Source organism: Alnus glutinosa, chromosome 8 (assembly GCF_958979055.1).
Source record: "Alnus glutinosa chromosome 8, dhAlnGlut1.1, whole genome shotgun sequence".
NCBI classification, from domain to species: Eukaryota; Viridiplantae; Streptophyta; class Magnoliopsida; order Fagales; family Betulaceae; genus Alnus; species Alnus glutinosa.
The window spans coordinates 27,212,942-27,237,154 of NC_084893.1; the positions used below are offsets into that span (position 1 = coordinate 27,212,942).

General features: G+C 37.6%; 3 protein-coding genes across 3 annotated transcripts; 2 read left to right on the forward strand and 1 right to left on the reverse strand.

The window, feature by feature from the left end:
• Positions 1-204: 204 nt before the first annotated feature.
• LOC133876457 (ATP synthase gamma chain, chloroplastic-like) lies at positions 205-1,950 on the forward strand. Its single transcript, XM_062314735.1, has one exon. The coding sequence runs from the start codon at positions 594-596 to the stop codon at positions 1,710-1,712; it is 1,119 nt and encodes a 372-aa protein (XP_062170719.1). The 5' UTR covers positions 205-593; the 3' UTR covers positions 1,713-1,950.
• Positions 1,951-10,785: 8,835 nt separating this feature from the next.
• Positions 10,786-12,397, forward strand: LOC133876243 (protein S40-7). Its single transcript, XM_062314529.1, has 3 exons — positions 10,786-11,165; positions 11,308-11,366; positions 11,566-12,397. The coding sequence occupies exon 3, from the start codon at positions 11,576-11,578 to the stop codon at positions 12,146-12,148; it is 573 nt and encodes a 190-aa protein (XP_062170513.1). The 5' UTR covers positions 10,786-11,165; positions 11,308-11,366; positions 11,566-11,575; the 3' UTR covers positions 12,149-12,397.
• A 1,877-nt stretch (positions 12,398-14,274) lies between these two features.
• Positions 14,275-15,579, reverse strand: LOC133875996 (heterodimeric geranylgeranyl pyrophosphate synthase small subunit, chloroplastic-like). Its single transcript, XM_062314293.1, has one exon. The coding sequence runs from the start codon at positions 15,461-15,463 to the stop codon at positions 14,567-14,569; it is 897 nt and encodes a 298-aa protein (XP_062170277.1). The 5' UTR covers positions 15,464-15,579; the 3' UTR covers positions 14,275-14,566.
• Positions 15,580-24,213: the final 8,634 nt, after the last annotated feature.

Here is a 24,213-nt window from a genome sequence, read left to right on the forward strand (position 1 = left end):
GAAAAACCTCCAACCTTGCCTTGGAAGACAAGCTGTGACACACACACTCGCCGGTCCACAAAAAGACTTCCCTAGCGTGTGTAAGCCACGCGCTGAGCGTGAAGGACCGACACTGCCGTGGCCGGAGGCTACTGGAATTATATATCAATTAGATAAAAATTCCATTTGGTAGCTCCCCTTTTATTTGAAGGGTAAGTCTTTTCACTTTTTTGTAGACAACTTTACCCATTCAACAGATGCCCCTTTTGCGTAGTTTTGCTATGTTTCTTCCCTTTCTTGTTCTCCCCCAATTCCCACTGATTGACGGGACCGTACACACACAGAATGGTGGTTTGCCTCGCCGGAGAACACAGAACCAGTCCTCCAAAATCTCCTCCAGGTGAAGTCCCTTCAAATTTCCTTCACACCTCACACACTTAAAAAACCTAAAATCTTCAAAGCTCAAAAACTAAATCTTCTCAGGAAAAACCCCAGGCTAAATTGCTAAAACCCTTCCCATCCCATTGGTTTTGCAGTGACCCAAACCACACCCACAAAATCAAACTCTGTATTAATATAACCCATCAAAAACTATTGCTTTCTTTGATATAACCATGTGGGTCTCTGCAAATCCTTCAATTTCTAACATTTCTTTGCTTTCTTTTCATTCACACCAAAACCCATTTCTCAGTTTGCCTCATATCTCACTCCCACATAGTCTATCTCAATCTTCACAAAAAACCCAAGTTTATTGTGGTATCCGTGAACTACGAGGGCGGATTGATTCTATAAAAAATACCCATAAAATTACTGAAGCCATGAAGCTCGTCTCGGCTGCAAGGATCCGACGAGCTCAAGAGGCGGTCATCAAGGGCCGGCCCTTCTCGGAGGCCCTTGTAGAAATGTTATACGGTATCAATGAGCAGCTTCAAGTAGAGGATATAGATGTTCCTTTAACAAATGTTAGGCCTGTCAAAAAAGTTGCCCTTGTGGTTATCACCGGCGACCGCGGTCTCTGTGGCAGTTTCAACAATTTAATTATCAAAAAGGCCGAGACCCGGATGGCCGAATTGAAGAATCGTGGATTGGATTACACTGTGATCAGTGTTGGCAAGAAGGGTAATTCGTATTTTAGGCGGAGGGATAATGCATTGGTGGACAGGTTTATTGAAGGAGGGAGTTTCCCTACCACAAAAGGTGCTCAGGCCATTGCTGATGATGTCTTTTCGCTATTTGTTAGTGAAGAGGTTGATAAGGTCGAGCTTGTGTATGCTAAGTTTGTGTCGTTGGTTAAGAGTGTTCCGGTGATTCATACATTGCTTCCATTGTCACCAAGAGGAGTTGTTTGCGATGTGAATGGGAACTGTGTTGATGCCATGGAGGATGAGTTCTTTAGGTTGACGTCTAAGGAGGGGAAGTTGGTTGTGGAAAGGGATAGCGTGAGGACAAAGAGGGAGGCCCTCTCGCCACTTATGCAATTTGAGCAGGATCCAGTTCAGATTCTTGATGCCATGATGCCTCTTTATTTGAATAGTCAGATTTTGAGGGCATTGCAGGAATCACTGGCAAGTGAGCTTGCAGCAAGGATGAATGCAATGAGTAATGCTACAGATAATGCAGTGGAGTTGAAGAAGACTCTTTCGATTGCTTATAATCGGGCGAGGCAGGCAAAAATTACTGGTGAGTTATTGGAGATCGTTGCTGGAGCTGAGGCACTAAGAGAGGTTGATTGATTGCCATTCCTCCAATCTTTGTCACGAAAATCATCACTTTGATTGACAGTTTCTCGAGGAATGATATCCCGAGTTGTTATACACTTTAAGATCTAGAATGAGGAATCAAGCCAAAAAGATGTTACAGTTTTGTTCTAACATTATGGTGCCCTTCTGTTTATTGTATCACCTCATTCTTTTTCTGCTGATTGATTGATATATGCATTTGTCAAATAAACAGCAGTTTGAAAATGGAAAATTTAGAACAATGACAAGGGAAATTCTTAATGGGGCTCACACTATGGAACTTTGTTGAGCTGGATATTGGTAAGCGTTACTTTCTTAGGCATCTAGAGTATGGGAAGCTTTATCATGTACCACTTGTCCTCCTGCTCTGCATAACTATAATTCATTAAGAAGACTGGTTAGGGCAATCATTTGGTGAAATAGGCTATCTGATTCTCCAGAAAGATAAATCCTTTATGCCAGATTGTTCAGAGTATCTTAATAATCAAATTTACTCAGCTTCTAGTTATGCAAAAAAGTACTGAAGGATGGAACCGTATTCCATTCACCCTGTCCATTAATAAGCACTATGGTAGCTTTCAAAAAAAAAAAAAAAAAGCACTATGGTAAATAGTCCTATCTATGTCTCATGTTTACTGAAAAAGGTATACATGGATTTGAGAAATGATTGTTGTACAACTCTTGACACAATTTTTGTCTAACTTTGCCTATATGGCATTTTATTTTATTTTATTTTTTTCAAAAATAATGAAACCACTTTGGAGAAAAATGCTAGGTCATTTCTGGATAGGTTCATTTGATGAAAATTGATGGGTCTTTGACTTTGGTTGTTCTTCATTGGATGTTTCATACCTCTTCCACGATTGCTATGGTTCATTGGTTTGTATCTTCCTGAAAAAGAAAACAATATAGGTAAAAAACAAAGGAACTGGTCAAGATCATACCCTGCATGAGGAACACGTTCGTCAATAATTTGGCAGAAGTGAAAGATAATTCAAAATTATCCCAAAAACAAAAAGGAACAATTTCAAGACAGGCTCATTAGATTATCACCATGTGATTTTAATGCATATCAAAATGATTGAATTTACTGTTTCTTATTAGATTTAATTTTTAAAATAGTTGGTAATTTAACATGATATCATAACAGAGTTTCTGAATCAACTCGTGAATAAAGATGTTAGAATATTAATCAAATAATTAAATTCATCATTTTATTATCCGCTTAAACTTTTAACATAAGTGATAACATGGTATAAGAGTAGAAATGAAAAATGTAAATGTGAGGGGTTTAAAGTTTGAGAGCCCCTTTTATAAGGATGTGCTGTAAAACACCACTTTTACAGTCTCCAATAGAAATTCAACAGATACAAAAAAAAATACTATAACAGAATAATATGATGAAAACACCGGATCTTTTAGCCAAACTAGTCATCCAAACTAGTCAAGTATTACTGCCACCACGACTCTGTGCTCGTCTATCTTTCATTCTTCAATCTTCATTCCTCTAAGCTCTGCACGGTACCACCACCATCAATGGCCTTCACAAGCTCTTTCCCAAAACAGCCCAACCCATGTTCTCCCTCACCCTCCCAAACCAAAAATCTCCTAGGATTTATTCCTTCACGATCTTTTTCAACCCCAAATTTATCTTCCATTCTTCAATCTTCATTCCTCTAAGCTTTGCACGGTACCACCACCATCAATGGCCTTCACAAGCTCTTTCCCAAAAAAGCCCAACCCATGTTTTCCCTCACCCTCCCAAACCAAAAATCTCCTAGGATTTATTCCTTCACGATCTTTTTCAACCCCAAATTTGAGATTCTCAACTACCAATCAACACTCTTCGACAAGAACAAGCTCCAAGAGGCAAATTACGGCTGTAGACTTCGACGTATTCCGGTGATGACTCCGTGGATTTCGGCTTCGGCGTTCGGCTGGATCTGCCAAGAAAACAAAACCAATGAACAAAAGAGCACTTTTTAAATTTTCTTCCTTGCAAAGACCCCATCACCCCATCGGATTTGCCAACAAAACTGAGGAAATATTAAAAAAAAAAAAAAAAAATCAAGGGGAAAAGACAACCACCCAACCACCGAAATCTGCCAAAGACCACCACCCAAAGCCACCATATTCTGGCGAAGTGTATAGAAATCATCATTCTCTAATTTGTTTTAAAGGATTGGGTGTTTTCATATTTATTGTATTTTTTGGTTTTTGATGACTTATCCACTTATAATTGGTTGTTGTAAAATGAGGGGTTTATAGAGACCTTCTAGGAATTCATGCTACATCACGAAGCTAGAGCTATAGGAGAGAAGAGGCGAAGTGTGGTGCAAGGAAAGGCTGTGACGAGAGGAGAAAAATGAAGAGAAGAAGACCCGCTGTGCTAGAAGAAAAGAAAACTCTAGAAAAAATTAAAAAAATGAAGAGGGGTGCGGCGCTTAGGTTTAAGTAGGGTTAGGGTGTTTTTTTTTTTTTTTCTTCATGCGGTACAGGGCAGGGCGGGTTCCTGGGGTTTTTAAAAATCCCAACTCTCAACCCGCCCTGCCCTGTACGGATATGTCATTTTTGGACTATTTCTCGCAAAAAATTAACTAAAAACTAAAATTTTCAAGATAAGATACAAACGCGAGATGGTGCATGTGGGCAGGTTTTTGCCCAACCCTACTTATAGAAGATATTCTCTTACAGATTACACACTAATTTGCAACATTTCAACATATACTTTATTTTGGTAGCTAATTTAGCGGCCAGTTGTTCACACCCTATTCCAACCATGTTGTCCAGTTTTTTTTCCTTTTTTGTTTTGTTTTGGGTACAAATATCAAAAGATTTTATATTTGATTTTATAAATCCAATCAATTATGAAAAGAGGCAGGGGCCAGGGTGGTCATTCCGCCATCTATCTTGACTCTGGAGAGGATTGGAGTCTGGAGATATGCCATAACCATCAAATCAGATGAGTTTTCTTTATTTTATTTTTTTTTCTGAAGTGGGTGGCTGATTTGAAGGTGAGGATTGGGAGGTTTGATCACTGTAATTAATTTTTTTAGAGGTTATCAAACCACTGTAATAACCTAGACAGTGGTTTGTCCACCTCAAAGTCACTAAAGAGGTGGCCGGCCACCTACAATAGCAAAGTTGATTGTGAGATACTAGTAGTACAATATAATGAAAAAGATGATGATGAGTCTCATGAAAAGAGAAAGTTTTACGTTTTTAACATGGGGTATGATGTGATAGAATCTCCCGATTGAGATTGGTACTGCACAATGTGTTGCCCGCAATTTCAATCCTTGCAGATTTTGGCTTGCTTTATCTTAAGATCTAGGTGATCGGGATATAATTTTACTCATTTAGATAAGTGTTCGGATAATGGATTCGGCTTCGGTGCTGTAGTTGAAATTACAGTACATTTGTTGTAGAAAAAATGTACGGTCCAAATTTAATAACTTCGTTTTAACTCAAATGGTGTGTTTTTTGACCAAACGTCGTTGAAATAATATGCTTTTTTAGTGTTCTTTTTAACGCCGTTTAAGGAGGAAAACGCATTCTTTTTTTTTTTTTGAAGCAGACGTCTTTTTTTTTTTTACAGGAACGCTTCCTCCGTTGTTAGTTGGAGGAGAGATCGAGAGCGTCAAGGCTTTTCACTTCTCTTAGAGTATTCGGAATAGGACCTGAAAGAATATTACTTGCCATGGATAATTCATCCAAGCTCGTATAGTTTATGATTGATCTGCGAAGATATTACAAGACAAACAATTGTTAGAGAGGTCGATGGTAACAACACCTTCCAGAGCAATTTCTGGAGGTAGAAGTCCACTTAGATAGATTCAAAAACAGTGCTCAAACTAGGAGGACTTAGAATTTCTTTGGAAATGCTCCCACCAAGCTGTTGTTGGATAAGTTCATGGAAAGAAGACGCTTGAAGTTTCCAAAAGTAGTGGGTATTTTACCCACCAAGCTGTTTCCTCCCAACTTCAAGACTTGAAGCTTTGTCAAGTGGCTAAACTCTTCTGGAACCTGTATCTTGTTTCTACAATCAAGTCGAGGATTTGGAGTTGGGTCAATTGGCTTATATTTGAGGGTAGCGCACCTTCTATGCCGTTGTAGCTCATGTTCAGAACTCTCAAATGGAAAAGATTGTTGATTTGATGATGAAGCTTTCTTGTAAATTGGTTATTTTAATTTGGAGTCCGAGGGAACGGATCGAGGATGGAGAAACGTCTGCTTCAAAAAGAGAGAAAAAAGACGTCTGTAGCTCCTTAAACATCGTAAGAAAACGAAAACTAGAAACATCTTAAAAGATCCGATTAAATCTGGACCGTGTATTTTTTCTACATCAGATGCGTTGTAGTTTAATGCGTTGTTTGGCAAGCTCCGGAACAGACGAGAGTAGTGCGCCTCACCTTTTTATGCATTTTTCCTCACTTTTCACATTTTTCAATAACAATTAATATCCAAACATTCTCATTGTTTTACTTTTTTTTTTATTACTATTTAAATAAAAAAATTTACTACAATATAAAACTTTTTTATACAAATTCTTTTTACTTTATATCACATCATCACTTTTTACTAATTTTAAAATTAACAACTCACTACTCTGTTCTTTATAAATATTTGCCAAATAAAACCTAAATTAAAGCACTTAAGCCGGATTTTTGAATATTTCTAACAAGCAAAACTTGAACACTTATTTGGTGGTGCCTGCTTCATGTTCTCACATGGACTGCCCTGTTATAATACGATGAATCATGCTATTACAGTGAAATGCTGATTCAGAAGGTACCAATTACAGTGGAAAAAAGGTTGTTCTTCAAATCCCACTATCAACGAATGAATATGAGGCCTGTGGCATGAGTTCCCACATAAGGGTAACTGTGCTTCAGCATGACAGCCAAGACAATACTGCATACTTTATGGCCGCCTCTCTAAAGCAAGATTCAGCCTCACTGACATGAATCTAGCCTGTCTCATCAATGGTATTGAAAGGAAAGGAAAGAAAAAAAGAAGAAAAAAAAGAGTTCTCTTTTCAAGAAAAATGTAGTCCAGAAAAACTCTATATATATTGAATCAAGGAGATCTCTTTCTGATTCTGAGTCAGCTACCAGTGAGGTAAGGCCAGTTGTTCACACTAATAATAATTCCTCTCATATGATCCCATTCCCAATACTAATAATTGAACAGAATACTAAGCATCTCAATTCTCAATCATGACATGTAAGCTTAAGATAAACTTACTTCAAAACTGCTTGTCCTTTTCTTTTATAGGTGCTATGCTTGTTTATTTGCTTCTTTTGTTTCATTATCTTTGATTATGTTTCTTATCACTTGTAATAATTTCACAGAATACTAAACATCTCATTTCTCAATCATAAACATGTATGCTTAAGATAAACTCACTTCAAAACTGCTTGTCTTTTTCTTTTATAAGTGCTATGCTTGTTTATTTGCTTATCTTTGATTCTGTTTCTCATCACTTGTATAGTGCTGAGTCAAAAGGCTAAAAGATTACAATATTTAATAGAAAAAAGCTGTTCTACTAGGTAAGACTTGAGTTCCATTATTAGGGGAAGGATTGAGATTCCGTATAATATTTGAACTGTTTTATTTTAAATGAACGGCTTATATTATAACGGCATATAAAAAGAAGAAATAAGAAAAATTGTTGTTGGTGGTCAAATTACTCATTTTGGGTGGTTCGGACCCCATGTAAAAGGGGTGGTTTAGTGGTAGCCAAATCAATTCTTCGGTGAAGGAGTGGTTCGACCACCCCTAAATTGGGATTGTTAATTTTTTACACGACCCATAAACTTTAAACCCAACAAAAATGAATGAATTAGGGTTGAAAAGTCTAACTGTTTTATTTCAAATGAGCGGCTTATATTATGACGGTATATAAAAAAAAGAAATAAGAGAAATTGTTGTTGGTGGTCAAATTACTCATTTTGGGTGGTTTGGACCCCATGTAAAAGGGGGTGGTTTAGTGATAGCCGGATCAATTCTTTGGTGAAGGAGTGGTTCGACCACCCCTAAATTAGGGTTGTTAATTTTTTACACGACCCGTAAACTTTAAACCCAACAAAAATGAATGAATTAGGGTTGAAGGTCTAACTCGTTTAATTGAATGAATTGTGTTAGGGTTAATCTTTAAAGTCTTATACTCATAAATTGACATGACCTGAACTTGACACATAACATTTAGGATTATCAATTATTGACACGACCCACGAACCCAACACGAAACCAACACAAAATTAACGAGTTGTGGTTGAGGGGCCTAACCCGTTTAATTCAATGGATCGAGTTACGGTTGACCTATATAATCTTATGAATATGCCTCGACACGATTCGAACCCGACATGCAGGGGTGGAACCACCATAGCCATTGGGAGGTCCCAGGCACTCCAAAATTTAAAAAATGTCCCAAAAGTTTTAAAAAATTCTTATAAATGGGCCTTTCAAAATTAATTATTACCTCTAAACTTTATATTTTCTTTTTAGTTTTCTCTTACGTTTCTTAAAATTGTAGTTCCACTCCTATCAACATGCAAACACGATTTACCAATCCTATCTCGAATTCGTTATTAGAAATGAATAAAACATGTCATCTGACCAAAAGAGTGGCTGAACAGTCAAAGAGAGGTTGTTCGACCACCCACCGCCACCGTCAGGGGTAGAGCTAAGATTTAGGATTTGAGAGGGCCAAATTGAAAAGAAACAAAATTAGAGGGGCCAAAACTAAATAAAAAATAAAAAAATAAAAAATTAGAGGTAAAATTATTATTATTTTTTTTCTTGGGAGAGAAACCCCATGCCTTTGGAGGGAGGAGTAGCTCCGCCGCTGAGTCCACCGCTTAGCGCCATTCAGCCACCCCTTTATTTATTTGTTTATTATTTGCCACGATTCCGCTTGGAAAGGGAGCGGGCGGTGTGCATAATCACGTGTGTGCATTTGGTGTCGGCTGACCCTGACCCTGACCCCACTGCATGCGGAACAGCCGCCACGCTCGCAAAAAGCCTTATCAAGAGGAAAAAAAATTAATTAGATTCTAATGCTTATTTTTATATATGTAAACCAAGAGGAGAGAGAGGATGGATTGGTCATTACCCATTAAGTGGAAGCATGAAAAATGTGATTGGTTTGTCGTGCCAACCTTAAAATCTCTCTGTTTTTTTCTCTCTCAGCAGTTTGGAAATTTCAGCCAAATACGATGAATGGCGGCTGCCTCAATGTGCATGTGGGATTGTGGGTCACATTTCTGGACAGTCGACACACAAAAACTGCCAATAAATAATTCATTTTTTTTTCAACTTTTGTCTTAAATCTAATCATTTACCGATTCAACAGGGGAATTTTGTCATCTCTGAGATCATGCCCTTGGAGGCTAGCACCCCCCATTCAACTTTTCCCATCAAGATATTAAAATTCTTTTTTGGATTATTATATATATATATATATATATATATATATGCTTTACATACAAATATATATATATATATATATATATTTTTTTAAAAAGTATCATTTTCATCTTAGTGCATTGCAGTCTTCCTCTCTTCTATGTGCTTCCTTTTGGAAGTAACTAATCTGTGTGCTGGGAATATTAAGGAAGGTGGGCAATGGAATTTACAAGCCAATGTAAAAATAAGAAAGTTATTTCCTATATATGTTTTGTGTTTTTATTAAATTGTTTCTTGAACTTATGTTTTTTTTTATCATTTAGCCCATTGAGTTTGTCCTTATTATCAAATTAATCATTCTGTGTTTTTTTTATTAAATTGTTTCTTGAATTTGTGTTTTTATCATTTGGCCCATTGAGTTTGTCCTTGTTATCAAATTAATCATTCTGTCAAATTCAGTAAAAATTCTGTTAATATATATATATATAGAGAGAGAGAGATTACAAAGTCTATATAAAACAGTAACTATGCATTTCTATATATATATATATATATATATATATATAAAAGAGTGACTTACGAGCCACCCTTTTGCATGAGAGATTGCTCATTGATACATAAGGTGGAGCTACTCCTACCAGAGAGGATGTTTGTAGCCACCCCAACTAAGAGGCAAACGAATCCTCTCCATTTGAGCTGATTCCTTGTAAAACAAGAGGCTGAAATGGAGATGATCCGTTTCTAACTAAGAGTTCAACCTCCTAAAAATAACCTCCCTTCAACAGTGGGGTGGCTTTTATTCGGGGATGACCGCAAGATTGGTCACAAATGACAAGGTGTGATTAAGTAATTGTAATTTACAATTAATGAAATTTATATGAAATTGACATAATTGTTAGTGGGGACGGCAAGACCCTTGATTATTATACTTTTTTTTTTTTTTTTTAAAGAAAATGACATAATTGTAATTTTATACAGATTTTGTTAAAAAAAAAAAAAAGAAAAAGAAAAAGAAATCTATATGAAATTGGATAGAAAAATTGATTTGATATTAGAAAAAAAACTCAATGAACTAATTAATGATAAAAAAAAAAAAAATAGAAACTCATAGAATGATTTAATGAAGTCCGAAAACTCAGGGTGTGATTAAGTAATTTTTCCTAAAAATAATGCTGGGTTAGTAGATGTAAACTTAACAAATAAAAATAAAGTCCTAAGGGGTAGCTCAATCGGCTGGGGATCAAGCCTCATAAAGCGGAGGTAACTAGTTCGAATCATCTCTCCCCCTCTTGTGTGGACAAGTAAAAAAAAAAAAAAAAAAAAAAAAAAAACCCTATAATTCATCCACTAGGAACAACAAATTATTAATATATAATTTACCGTACAATGTTTACTGAAATTTCTCATGCACGTGGCCGACACAAGTAGGCTTAAAATAAATTCAAGGGGAAAGAAAATGGAAAGTAAATCTAGGAAGCAAAAGAAAATGGAAAGCAAATCTAGGAAGCAAATATAATTAATAATTTTATTAAAACAGCCACGTTTTGAAGTGATTATAAAATGGGCATAACGGAATATCATAACTCCCATATTTTCATTCTTAAATCTCCTTCGGCAAAAGCATCAAGCCATCAAGTTGTTTTCTTTCCTTGTGTCCTTTTTCTAAGGATTGATTTTCTTCTTCTTCTTCTTCTTTTTCTTTTGATTTCTCCTCATTTAAAGAGAAACGACCCTCTAAATATCCCTGTAAATTCTTCTAATCAGATTTTCTAAGGGAATTAGTCAGTGAAAAATATCAGAGTCAGTTTTAGTCACTGCCCTCTGTAGTTTCCAAAAGTTAGGCTTACCAAGGGACCAAACGTGAAATACAGGAAGAGTGGAAGACCCATCAAATTGGAGATCTCTAAAGAGACAAAAAGTCAGGGCGCGCTGTCTTATTTGTTTTCAAGCCCTATGTGCTGCACTTCACTTTCTGTGGGTCTATTGGCTCTCCATTAAATCAACCCTCATTCCGACCACTTCAAACTCTCTCTTGAGGTAAGAAACCAAGAATATGACTATGGAAGAAACATCCTAGAAAATGAGAGAAAATAGGAAATACATAAGAAGCTAGGAAGGAAGAAAATAGTCCTACGATTGATTGTCTTCCTTGAACTAACTTTCCTTTCCCGTGTTGCAGATATCCCTTTAGAATCTGGGGAAAGTTGTGACTTTTGGAGGTTCTCAATCCAGGGAAAGGTAGATTCTTGTTTTCCTCAACTAATTTCTCCCCTGCACGAATTGCTTTTGGTTTTTGCAGCTTACCCATTAGAGTAATTTTTGAATCTGTCTCCCTCGTTTTGTAATGAAACAATTTTGTGGAAATGGAGGAGACCCATATGTAAACGAAGCAACTTTGAGATTTTTGATTGTTTATTTTTGATTTTTGGGTTTATAGGCAATCATCAATGGAGAATAGATATAGTTTAGTCAGGCAGAGCAGTGGTTTGTGGAGATCCTTGAGAGATGGAGACTTTGAGGAAGAAGATGTTTGGGCTGTTCTCAGAGACAGAGCAGAAGGAAATTCAACTTCCATGGCTGACAAATCCAAGGAATCTTCTGTTTCTGTTCCTAGGCCATTCCCAAGTGCTGCAAGAATGATACCAAGAGCTACATGTAGCAGTAGTTGCAGTGATAGTTCCTCTCATGAACCCAAAATCGTTCAGCAATCAGCACCTGTCAACATTCAAAACTGGTCACAGATTTCTGGAGAGAAATCAAAGATGGCTTCCAAGAATTCTTCGTGGCTTGATCATGATGATGATGATGATACTGGGCTTGTGAATGATGGTGGGGACAGTGATGAGGATGAGTACAATTACAAATTACCCCCACATGAGGTAGTCGCTAGAAGGCTTGCAAGAAGCCAGATATCCTCTTTCTCTGTTTTAGAAGGTGCTGGAAGAACCCTCAAAGGGAGGGACCTTAGCAAAGTGAGGAATGCCATCCTAACAAAAACTGGTTTTCTTGAATCACCTTGAAGGGGGTCTCCAATCTCCATGGCCATGCATTCCTTATGCTAGTTATATTTCCAATTTCTGTGATTTTAAGCATACGGGCTTGTGGTGGTTCCTTTAGTCTTAGAGGTTGTCTTATGGTTTGTGTTCAGGGTATGCTAAATTTATTGTAATGTGAAAAGGCAATTGATCCTTCCCCATTCCCATGGCACCTTTACCAAAATGTTTTTTCCTTTTTCTTTGTGAATAGAAAATTTATACATGATTTGGTCAGGGGATACTCAAAGGCACCAATGTTTTGGATCCGTGCAATAAAGTTGTCTATTACATGTATAACGGGCAGCCTCATGTGATCACATGTTTGAATTACCCGATCGTAATTCAAATTTTGAACACGTGCCCGAGCAGGTTTATGTCGTGGCTAAAGACCGAAATACGTATCGATTGAAAATCAGATTGTTGGTATCATGATCTGATTCATTCAAGATTAAACCCCTCCCCCTTTTGAGTCTAACTTTGATTGGTGTTATATTAGTGATGGTAGTGAGATGGGTTTGGCAGGTTTTTAGACTCGTCTCAATCGTAGTAGTTTAGGTTTGGGATTTCTAAAAGGGTTCTAGGATGTGATTGCATTTAAATTTTAAAACTTTGATGGGCTTTCGGTTAAAGCGCCTTCGGTTAGCGATTTGAAAACGTGAACAAATCTATAAGATTACGTTTTTAAAATACACGATTTTAAAAGTCGAATCTCAACTTCACGAAACACTTAACTTTGTTTTTTCCATTTGTATAAGTTAATTACTAAATATTCCTAATACTAATAATATTTACAATATTTTTAGTTTTTCTATAATCTTTATCCACCGTCTCTTTCTCTCTCTATTATCTTGTATATAAAATACTTTGAACATTTTTTTTTTTTGATAAAGTATTTAAGCATTATTAACTGTGATGTTATTTGGTTAACAAAAATGTGCTATAATTAGAGTCAAAATAGACCTTATAAACTCTTCAATTTTATTTTATTTTATTTTTTTTTTTTTGCTTTTGAGATTAAAAATATATGACAAAAACATAATATTTTGTGAAGACTGGATGGATATGCACATGAGGTAAGAATGTAACATATGGTGAAACTCTTTTCTATTAGGTAGAATAAAAACAGCATTACGTCTCTGCAATGATGGTGATGATTAGTTATTATTAAATTATAAAATAAGATATTTCCTTTTATATTAATTTAACAAAACACACTTTAAGACTTGATCTAAATTATTAGCCGCCCCTTAGTCTAGCGGTTTTAAAACATGTGATTTGATAAAAATAAAATAAAAATAACAATTTTAAAATGAAGTTAATGAAAAAACAATTAAACTTCTGTAAAATCGTAATTTGATATTTAAAATTATGTATTTTTAAAAAAATGTGTATTTTTCAAACACGCTCTTAAATGGATACTTTTCGCTATTATGTTAAAAAAATGCGATTTTGTGATTGGACATGGGCTAAGGCTTAGTAAACAGGCTAGCCATGCTCCTAAGTGGAGCTCCTCCTGGTCAGGGCCCAGAAAGCATTTAGTGTGAACTAAAGAAGGTTGAAAGTTGAAAGAGACAGAGCACCAACTTCATTTGTATTTTCTTCCCTTATAAAAAGTTTTGAGATAATTAAATTTCCATCAATGTTGATCCTGGCCTTGACAGGAAATGAATATTTTAAAGAAGCCACGCTAGAAAACAAGTTTCTTTTAACTTTCTCCTCCATTTAATTATGTTGTTATCTGTTTAATTAGTACCCCACATTCTTGACCTTTCCATACATGGTGAAGTTAATCTTCTTTGTTTTTAGTTTCCAATGTCATCAATTATTTGCTGATTGGCCATCTGCCACCTGTACTCCACAATATGTTTGGCTACAAACAACATTTTTTCATAAGAAAAATATTCGGCATCTTAATACGTGTCAAAAAGTTGTAAAGGGTCCGAGCATTTTCAAGCTGTTATAATTTTTACAAGTACGTGTTTTCTTTATAAGCCACATAATTATTTGGAACTTTCAAATGACGTAACAAAGATGAAAGTAACACCATGTACAGACGTTAAATAAAATAAAATAAAATAAAAATCTTGACTGTAAATAAAAAAGTATTGTGATTTTGCAACGAAAGTCGAATCTCCTTACCTTTATATGCCCGTTATGACATTATTAAAGTCCTTGGAAGGTTCATAGGATCACAAGTGGCAAAGAAAGAGGTATTAGGACAACACACTGAAGAAGGTCACTAATCACAATAAGTTCTAGGAAGAAAACAATGAGGACAAGACACTTCACAATATACATAAGATATCTTTTGGACACATTATAAGGTTCACACAACAATTACATGTCATGCCCTGTCCCATGTCCCCCCTCCTCTCCTGACATCAACATCAAGGCCCCTAAACTTTAGCAAAGAAAGCTAGCAATTGCCTCAGCCTTTCCTCCCTTGAATTCCTCCAACTCCTTGAGTGCCAAAGTTCTTAGCTCTTCCACCATTTTTGCTAGTCCCTTTTCTTTTCTTCCAACCCCATGTAACATTCCTTGTATCATCCCCACATAGAGCCCGAACCTTCTAAGCATCTCTATTTCCTCCTCACTTCCCCCTCCTAGTATTGCCCCACACGCGGCGGCGCAAGCGTGAAACCCGCCTTCCTTTTTCTTGCACACGCGCTTGATCCACCGCGTGTGGTCCGATTGAGGGCGCTCCAATTCTTGGTATTGTCCATCCACAATTCCTTGCGGGCCCATGGCACGCGCGATCTCGACCGTGACGCGTAATATACGGCCTGAGTTGTTTTGGGCCGGGTCGTCGGATTTAGCTAACAACTCAAACCCAAACGGTGTCATGCTGTCCGGGACAAGAAGCTCTATGTTTGGGCCGTATGCGTGGTGGGCCGTGGGCCTGGAGCTGGTCCTGGGCCTGGGCCTGGGCCTGTCCGTTAGTGGAAGCTGCTCGTGAGTGAAGGAAGCCGCGCACATGAGGTGGAGCGCTGACGCTGCCGCCGTGGCTTGGTCCCTGTGGCCACCAACGAGCTCGCAGGCCGCGACGCACAATGCCGGGGCTTTGTTTTGCGGTGCTGCAAAGGCCAGGTGGTGCATGGGCTCAAAGACTTCACGTGGAGGCCGTAGAGGATCAATGGCCTGCTTGAGATGGGCATCGATTTCGGCGTTGACGGAGGCCCAGTAGGACTGATTTTGGGACATGGTGACCATCATAGGCCTGTGAGGGAGTGATGGAGATGGCCGGAGAGCAGCCGATCTGGAGAGAGCATTGCCATGAAGGCGGAGAAGAGCTCCGGCCATTGATGAACTGATCAGGAGGATATGGTTGTTGTGCTGTAGTCCAAGTGTAGACCAGTTTTTGTTGGGGGAGGTTTGGGAAAAGTTAAGGTGGAGTGCAATAATTGTCGGGGGCGGTGAGCTTGTTTTATGATGACCTTTTGTCTTGTTGGTATCGGCACGTGGAACATGTTTAATGCCTCCACTGTACACACTTTAAAACGTTTTTCATTAGATTTATTAATTAAACACATCGTTTTCACTAATCTTTCTTTCTTTTTGGTTTGGTACACACTTTTTCTTCCGGGGGGGTGGGGGGGGGATTCTTTTGTCCGAAATTCACGGAGGAATTTTAACCCAAAAAAAAAAAATAAAAAAAAAAAAATGAAAGATGGTTGTGTGGTTGTCTCAAATTATTTATCCAAATTTAAGAGAATTTGGACAGATAATTGTAAGTAACTACTTATTGGTCGACCCACTTGACCAAATAAAAATTAGGTTGTTCAACCACTTATCCGATCAGATAGGTCTCATAAGAGGTCTCTCATAATCATATGTTTGAATTCTATCAAATTTAAACAGATAATTTGAGAGTATTCTGATCCGTTAGGCATACCTATTCGGAGTACTCACGTCCCGCACCATTGTCTCTCACTCCCCACCTGAATTCGACCCAAAAATTCAAAAGAACCCCTCAAAATTCAGATAAAAATTTCAGGATTTCCCATCCCTCCCTAATCCTTAGTCATTACCTCCATTTAGTCCAACCCATCAAATATTTTATAAATTTATTTGCATGGTAGTGTGTGTGTGTGTATATATATATATATATATATAATATTCAAGAGATTGTATTTTTTTTTTTTTATAACTACACCTTTTTTTTGGGGGGGGGGGTGTCAATTTCGAAACGCATTGAATAAGAAAGGTGGTGCTTCTTAGAATAACAGTAGTTTGTATTTAAAAAAGAAAAAAGAAAAAAAAAAGAAAAAAAGAAAAAAAAAAAGGTCTTAGAGGGGAATTCACCACTTGAAATTCATCTATTTTACTAAAAAAAAAAAAAAAAAAAAGAGAAGAAGAAAAAGGTATATTTGTTAATCATAAATAAAAGGTGTTAGCAATTTGAGGTTTTATTTGACCCTTACCAGTTTTAATTTATAAAATTCATTTAAATGCGGTGATTTAAATTAAACTCCCTATAAATTAGTACAAAAATTAAGGTACACTCATTTTAATACGATTACGTGAATTACGTTAATTACATTCATGATGAACGTTTAAATTTAAAGTAGCTCATTATTAATACATTAATTAAATGATGAAATCTTTTTGTTTTTATTTATCATTTTTTTTATATACTCTCACGTGTTAACGCTGCATGTATGTGTATCACGTTCATATATGTAGGCTCAAAATTATAGATACGGGTTTACTTAGGGACTATGGAGTCGACTGGAGTCAATGCCCTTATGTAAAAAGATAATTTTGCCCTCTACTTATAAAGGATCGGCTCTTTTCCGGTTGAAACCAACAGAAGAGGATCCATCTCCACATGGGCGGAGCCAGTTTGCCAAAATTATAAATTTTTTAAAAAATAAAGATAAAAATTAATTAATTAATTTTTTTTTGGGGGAGACCTTTGGCTTGGGGGGGGGGGGGGGGGAACCCCCAAGCCAAAGTGTGGCTTCGCCCCTGCATCTCCATATATAATAAGGTTGTTCAGCTTTGAAAAGGATGGAGAGTCTAATATCCCATTTAATACAAATAATAAATGCAATTTCATTTTCATTTTTCCCGAAAAATATCAACAACATGACACCACTACAAAAAAAAACCAAATTCTGAACGGTTTTAAACCGTCCAGTATATAAAGTCGCTAAATTTTTTTTCTGGACGGTTTTGGGCAAAACCGTCCAGACCTTTTTTTTTTTTTTTTTTTCTTTTTCTGATGACTCGATTTATTTCTTTTATATATATATGTTAATATTTTAGCTATGATCGTCTAAATACGTCTAGAATTTTTCTCGTTTCCGGCGTTAACTGTTTTTTTTTTTTTTTTCCATCGCTGGCGATGCTCTATTTCTGGCCCTCGTCGGAAACTTTTTTTTTTTTTTTCTCCTTCGTCAGAAACTTCTTCAAGGGCCGGCGAAATCTTCCCCTTCCTCCTCCCATGAAATCCAACCCAAAATTAAAATCCGGCCAACACACAGTTCCAAGAGAGTTCAAAAGGGGAGAAAAAGTGGAAGATCGAACTCGATCTTCCAAAACTCTGGCCTGGAGTGGATCGGAGTTCGAAGCCTTGATCTCCGTCACCACGACGTCAAAACCACCCTCCTGGTGAGACCTCGACGCCTAGATCTTCGTCACCGGCGACCAAGTCATGCTGCAATGGGGTGGGTCGTCGTCTTCTGAAAAAAAAAGAAAAAAAAGAAAACACAAACAACAAAAGAAGAAAGATTAGTAAGATAGCAAGACAGAGAGAGACGAGAAATTTTGGGATTGGGCCGGAGGAAGAAGAAGAACGAGAGAGAGAGAGAGAGCTAGAGAGAGAAGATATCGATGGTTTTAAGAATACAGTGTGCGTGAAGGTTTTCAATACAGCTAGTGTACGTGAAGGTTTTAATCGGATGGTTGTATTTTGGTTGAGAAAGAAATCGGATGGATGTGGTGAAATAAGGGGGTATCACGCGGATCGATGACATGGCATGTGAAAAAAATTTCCATACGGTTTGGTAAAAGCCGTCCAGAAAATTTTCAGACGATTTTAACTAAACCGTCTGGAAATAATATTTACAGACGGTCTGGAAGTGGCCGACCCACCCCCGTGGCCCATGGGGGTGGTTCGGCCACCCCCAAGGGCCAAAGTGAAAAAAACCTTGGTCCTAGGGGGTGGCCAACCCACCCCCAAGCCAAATGGGGGTGGTTTCGGCCACCCCTATGTGGCCCGAAGGGGTGGCTGAACAGAAATTTTTTTTTCATTTATTATTATTATTATTATTATTATTATTATATATATATATATATAAAAGAAATCATTAAAATAATAATAAAGAAAAATGATAGCCACGTCAGCACTGAAGTGTATCACGAGAACAGGTGTCCCGCATGCACGCCGACACCTGTAGGATGACGTGGCTGGACGTTAGTTTTGGACGGAAAATTAGACGGAGGTACCATTTCCGTCTTTTTATATACCACCGGTACCAAATTTGATAAAAAGTGAAACTGAGGTGGCAAAAAATAAAGGTCGTAAAGCACAGGGTGTACAGGGTATTTAACCCTTTAATTTATTTGAAAGCATTATGATTTGGTTAGTTCATGCACGATTTTTTTTTATTCTCTGTGTTCAATCACTGTGTGAGCAGAATATGTTATGTGCAGCATGTTGACTGAAGGATAAGTGTGTGAAGTATTTTGTCTGAAGATCGAAGAAGGTTTGTGAAGGTTATAGTGAACATGTGAAGTGGGTAGTGAAGTGATAAGGTTGAGGGTGGTTTGGAGGCAACCACGTGTTCCACTTGGTAGATGGTGTGTGCTTGTGTCTGTGGCCTTTAGATAATGTGGGAGTGGGTTAGTGGGCTATGTAATGGGATATGGCCATATGGGGTAGTTATTTTAGTAACTTTAGAAATGTATTTGCCTTTCATTAGTTAAGTTCTCAGACCTAAATATTGCTATCTTTTTGTTTTTTTTTTTGTATTTTTTTTTTAAATAAAAAAACTGAACATGGGGATTAGCACGGCTTTAAAAAAAAAAGTTAATTAATTTTTTATTAACTTAAAATTGTTTTTATATCATTGATAAAAAAAAAAAAAAAAAAAAATCTTGACCCCCTTCAACTAAAATCCTGGCTTCGCCACTGCTCATCAAAGCGATTGTTAAATGTTATAATATTAAATATTAATCATGAAATGATTTATTTTCATTTGACTTACGCATAAATGTTAATGTTAATTTTTATTTATTTTTTATTTTTTAAAGGGAAAGTGTAAAGATTTCATTAATAACACCCATAGGGTAACGAAAGTACAGATTACAGATAGCAGGGACTTAACAGAATACAGATGCCCCATTACAGTTACCCAAATCACAGATTATACCAACAGCTGCTACTAATAAGCCTAGCTAACAGAAATGTGCCTCTACATTGAGATATGAACCTCTACTTGCACTATGGAGTCGGTCACAAAACTGTGCTAAAAAGCAATGACCAGACTAAATTAAACCCAAAGCAAACTGTTAAATACAATCTGTCAAAAGCCAAAAAAACACCCAAAGCAGGATCTGCCGTCGGAGGAAACACCACCGGAGACGGCGCGTGCAGCACACGCGCCGCCACAGGACAACCCCTGCAACCGCCTAAAGTAAGAAGGGCACCACCCTGCACGGCAAAGATACGAAACATGGCCATCACGCGTGGCCCAAAGTACGAAGAACACCCTGGCACGTGGATGCCACGCGCCGGTAACCACTGAGCTACTCGGCCGTAGAAGGCAGCGTCTGAACCAAAGGACGACGATGAGCACGGCAAAGGGGCGCGTGTTGACTGGGGAGCTGTGAAACAGCGCAGATTTGGCCTTCAAAGAATGAAAAAACTGAAACCTAACCAAAGCTTCCGCCAGCCACCGAAACGACGAAATCTCCTCCTCCGACGCCTCTCTGAAATGTTTTCCTGCTAATCGAATGAAACAATAAAAAACTAAAAGACTACACAAACCTCCATAGTCCAAAACGGACTAGAAGGTCTAAAATCCACCACCAGACAAGTCCAAGAGACTCAAAACTCCAAACAGCCTTAGTGGCTGGAAGACTCTAGCACAAAAACCTCTCTAGCCCGAAAAAGCTAAGAGAAGAAACAAAAAAAAGAAAAAACCCCGGGAGGAGAGCCTCCCTCCCCGGGCAAGCAACACGAAACGGTGGGAAGGTCATAAGAGAGAAAGAGAGAGGGGAGGCTTGCTATTGTTTTTATTAATGTTGATACATCTCTTAAAAAATTTAAATAATGTGACTCTTATATACAGTTGAATATGCTAATTTTGACATCATGCATGAGTTTGTCACATCAAGTCATTGTCTTCTTTAATTTCGGAAATAATAGCTCCCATTTCTATGATATCATTATTTATCTCGGAAGATAAAAAAAAGAAATGATAAATTTTAATTATTTAATTATTATTTTAATAATGACCATAGAATATCAATTATATTAACATAATTAACAATAGTCAAATATTGTTTAAGTGAATCAAATATCAATCCTCTGATCAGCAGCAACACCAAATGTCGGAAGTTTTATCAACTTAATACAAGGAGGTCAAGAAAAATTGGAGACTATGATTGTTTCTAATTTTAAGCAAAAATAGTGATGTGTTTTTTTTTTCAAAAAAATAAATTGAAATTATATATATATATATATTTGAAATGAAATTAAGATCGCGATGGTAATTGGGACGAAGGGCCCAACGCTTAGCTTATTGGAGCCCAGTGAGAGGAAGGCAGCCTTCCATCAGTCCAGTGTTTGTCAAATGGTTTGGATTTTAGGCAGCTCCTATTTTAGCCCATGGCTAACAATTTAGAAATGATAAAGACAAAATAAAAATAAAATAAAATGATAATTAATCAGAGAGAGATCAAAAATTAGTCCCATTTTCTCACGATTTAAATTTACTAATCTGGTTTTCAATTTTGACAATTAATTTGCTCAATCTATCAACTTGCCATTCAAATAATTAACGGCCCATCATCCACATAAATAGTTTATCACATCACACTTGCCAATACGATGCCGTGTTGTTCAAACTGCCACGTCATTGATGCAGAAGAATTACCAGATGCTGCATTTGTGTGATTCTGAATTAGTGACATTGAAATATTTTAACAGGAAAGATTAGTGCAAGAATCGGCAGAATGAGGCATAATTGTGACAATATCGTATGTGCAATAGGCAGTAAATCAGGTATAATTTTATGCTCCGTTTGTTTCGACGAAATTATTTTCAAAAAAAATATTTTTTTTCGAAAATATTTTACGGCGTTTGGTTCGTATGAAAAAATTACGAAAGATGAAAATGCAATTGTCGTTGGAATCCGGCAAATGTTGGGCCGAATCCGGCCAAAATTGCTGGATTCCGGCCGAGCTCCTCTGGATTCGTGGCCGAATCCTTTTAGATCCGGCCGGATCAGTGGCCAGATCCATCCAAATCCGGCTAGATCCAAGCCATTTTGGCCAGATCCTGCCGGCTTTTGACCATGCAGGATTCCGGCCAGTTTCGATCGGAATTTGGTCTACCGGCATCCGGCAACGGTGGCCGGATGTCACTGGAGTAAAACAAACAGAGCATTAGTTACAAGTATAGGAATCACGCATAACCCTAATTTAGAAAGCTCTTTTAAGTGCATATGTTATGGCCATGGAATAGTCGTTTTCAAGCCCAAAATCTACTCTTTTTCCCTCAATCACTATGTGAAGTTATTTTTTTGCCATTTTAGGAAATATTTCTTTTCTCATTTTAGTAAGGATTTTATTTTTAGAATTCGCCAGATTTTTGGCATAATATTTATTTGATTCGCAATTTGATATTTTTATGTAATAATTTGATTTTTGTTGTTTTTGGCGAAATGTTGGTTTGCTTCAGCTATTTAAGCTAACTTGTGGGTTTAGGGTCCGTTTGAATTTGCGATTTCAAAAAGTGCGATTTAAATATAGCGATTTTAAAATGCGAATTTTGAAAAAATGATTTTTAAAAGCACAATTAAGCGTTTGACAAAATTCTAGTTTAGCATTTAAAATCGCAGGTTAGCATTTAAAATTCTGCGTTTTCAAAAAAGCATCACATTGCTTGCGATTTGAAAAAGCAGTTTTATGCGTTTTCAAATCGCAATTTTTTTAAAACGTAATTCCTAAACGATTTATTTTCTGGGATTTGATTTAAAATTGCACTTTTTGTTTATAAAATTGCAATCCCAAATGTACCCTTAGTTCTTTATTCCGATTGAAATAAGAATTCCAATATTATTAGATTTATTCTCTCTGTTTTCTTTGGGTGGGATAGGATTTTCTCTTCCTTATTTATTAATTTAATTTCTCTCTTCTTGCATTATCCTTTCACATTCAATCTTCAATTCTCGCTTACTATCACACACTGTCGGAACAATTCCTAATTCTATTTGGTGTCACCCACGCACCAAAAAAGAAGGAAAGATTAAGGAGAGGAATGGGTTGGTCACCAGTACATAGGGGGATGATCCTGCTATTCCTCGGGTGAGGGGATGGTCGAGCAACCCTTAAAATTAATCACTTGAAGCCACCCCTGCTGCCTCAAAAGTGAATTTTTAGGGTGGCTCGATCAACCTATAACTTGGAGGGGAGCTCGTCTATACAGAGGACGAGCGTGGCACCTTCTTTAGTTTTTTTTTTTTTAATTAAAAAAAAAAAATTCCAAAAGAAAACGTGTGAAAGACTTTTCCCTTTCCCCTCATTTCAGAAAACCCATCTTCATAAATTTCAAAATCCCCCAAACCTCATCCCTCCATCTCCACCGTCCCCTTCCCCATAAAAGACTTAGAATATTGCAGGAAATATATTCTTATTACTCAATGAAAACATTATGTTACATCGGGTATATATAGTGTTACAGAGTTGTCTATATTCTATCTATGGACAGTATAGCCATTACAGGAATAAATGGGACAGCATAATTACAGGGATTGCGCAACTAATATGCATTCTCTATTTATGTTGAGGGTAGACTTGGGATCACAGCAGCAACACTTTCCTTATGCTGCTGTGATCCTTTCCTTTCTTTCATGATGCTGGCAGCTGTGCGTGTAATTCCTTTGATAGTGCCATGATTCTTGGTTGCATGATTGTTGGGATGTATATTGCTGGAATGATGCACAGGCGCTGCATAGGCGAGACTTGCCGTGTTGGGAGATGCTGCTTGGGGAAGAGTTTCCTTATTGGGTGCTGAGGAGATACGTACACTAACATCCCCCCGCAAGCAAATGGGGAGTGAAGTGACCATTAGCTTGGATTTGAGTGCAGCAAACCGGGCCTTAGTCAACCCTTTGGTGAAGATGTCAGCAGTTTGATCGAGGGTAGAGATGAATTTGAGGAGAATATCACCATTGACAACTTTTTCCCCGAATGAAGTGGTAGTCCACTTCTATGTGCTTTGTGTGTGCATGGAAGACCGGATTAGAGGCAAGTGCCAGGGCATTGACGTTGTCACACCATAGAGTGGGAGCTCGATGCAAATAGATGCCAAGCTCTTTGAAGAGCATTCGTAACCAGAAGAGCTCGCAGTAGTGAGGGCAAGGGCTCAGTATTTAGCCTCGGTGCTGGAACGAGACACCACTACCTGTTTCTTGGCACTCCAGGATACTAGACAAGGACCGAGGAACACTCCAAATCCTGAGGTGGAGTGGTGATTATCAGGGCTCCCTGCCCAGTCCAAGTCGCAGAAAGCTTGGAGATGAAGAGAGCCTTTTGTGAAGAGAAGATCATGGTCAATAGAGTTCTTTAAGTATCGGAGAACCCTTTTGGCAGCAGACCAATGTGCAGTGGAAGGATTGTGCATATGTTGGCACAATTGGTTGACAGAAAAGGCCAGCTCAAGACGAGAGAGAGTGTAGTATAGCAGTGCACCAACCACTTGCCTGTACTCAGTAGGATCCGGGAGCATAGTGCCATTAAACTTGGACAATTTGGAACCAGAGGAGCAAGGGGAGGCTGCAGGCTTAGCACCAAGCATGCGGGTGCGATGCAAAAGATCA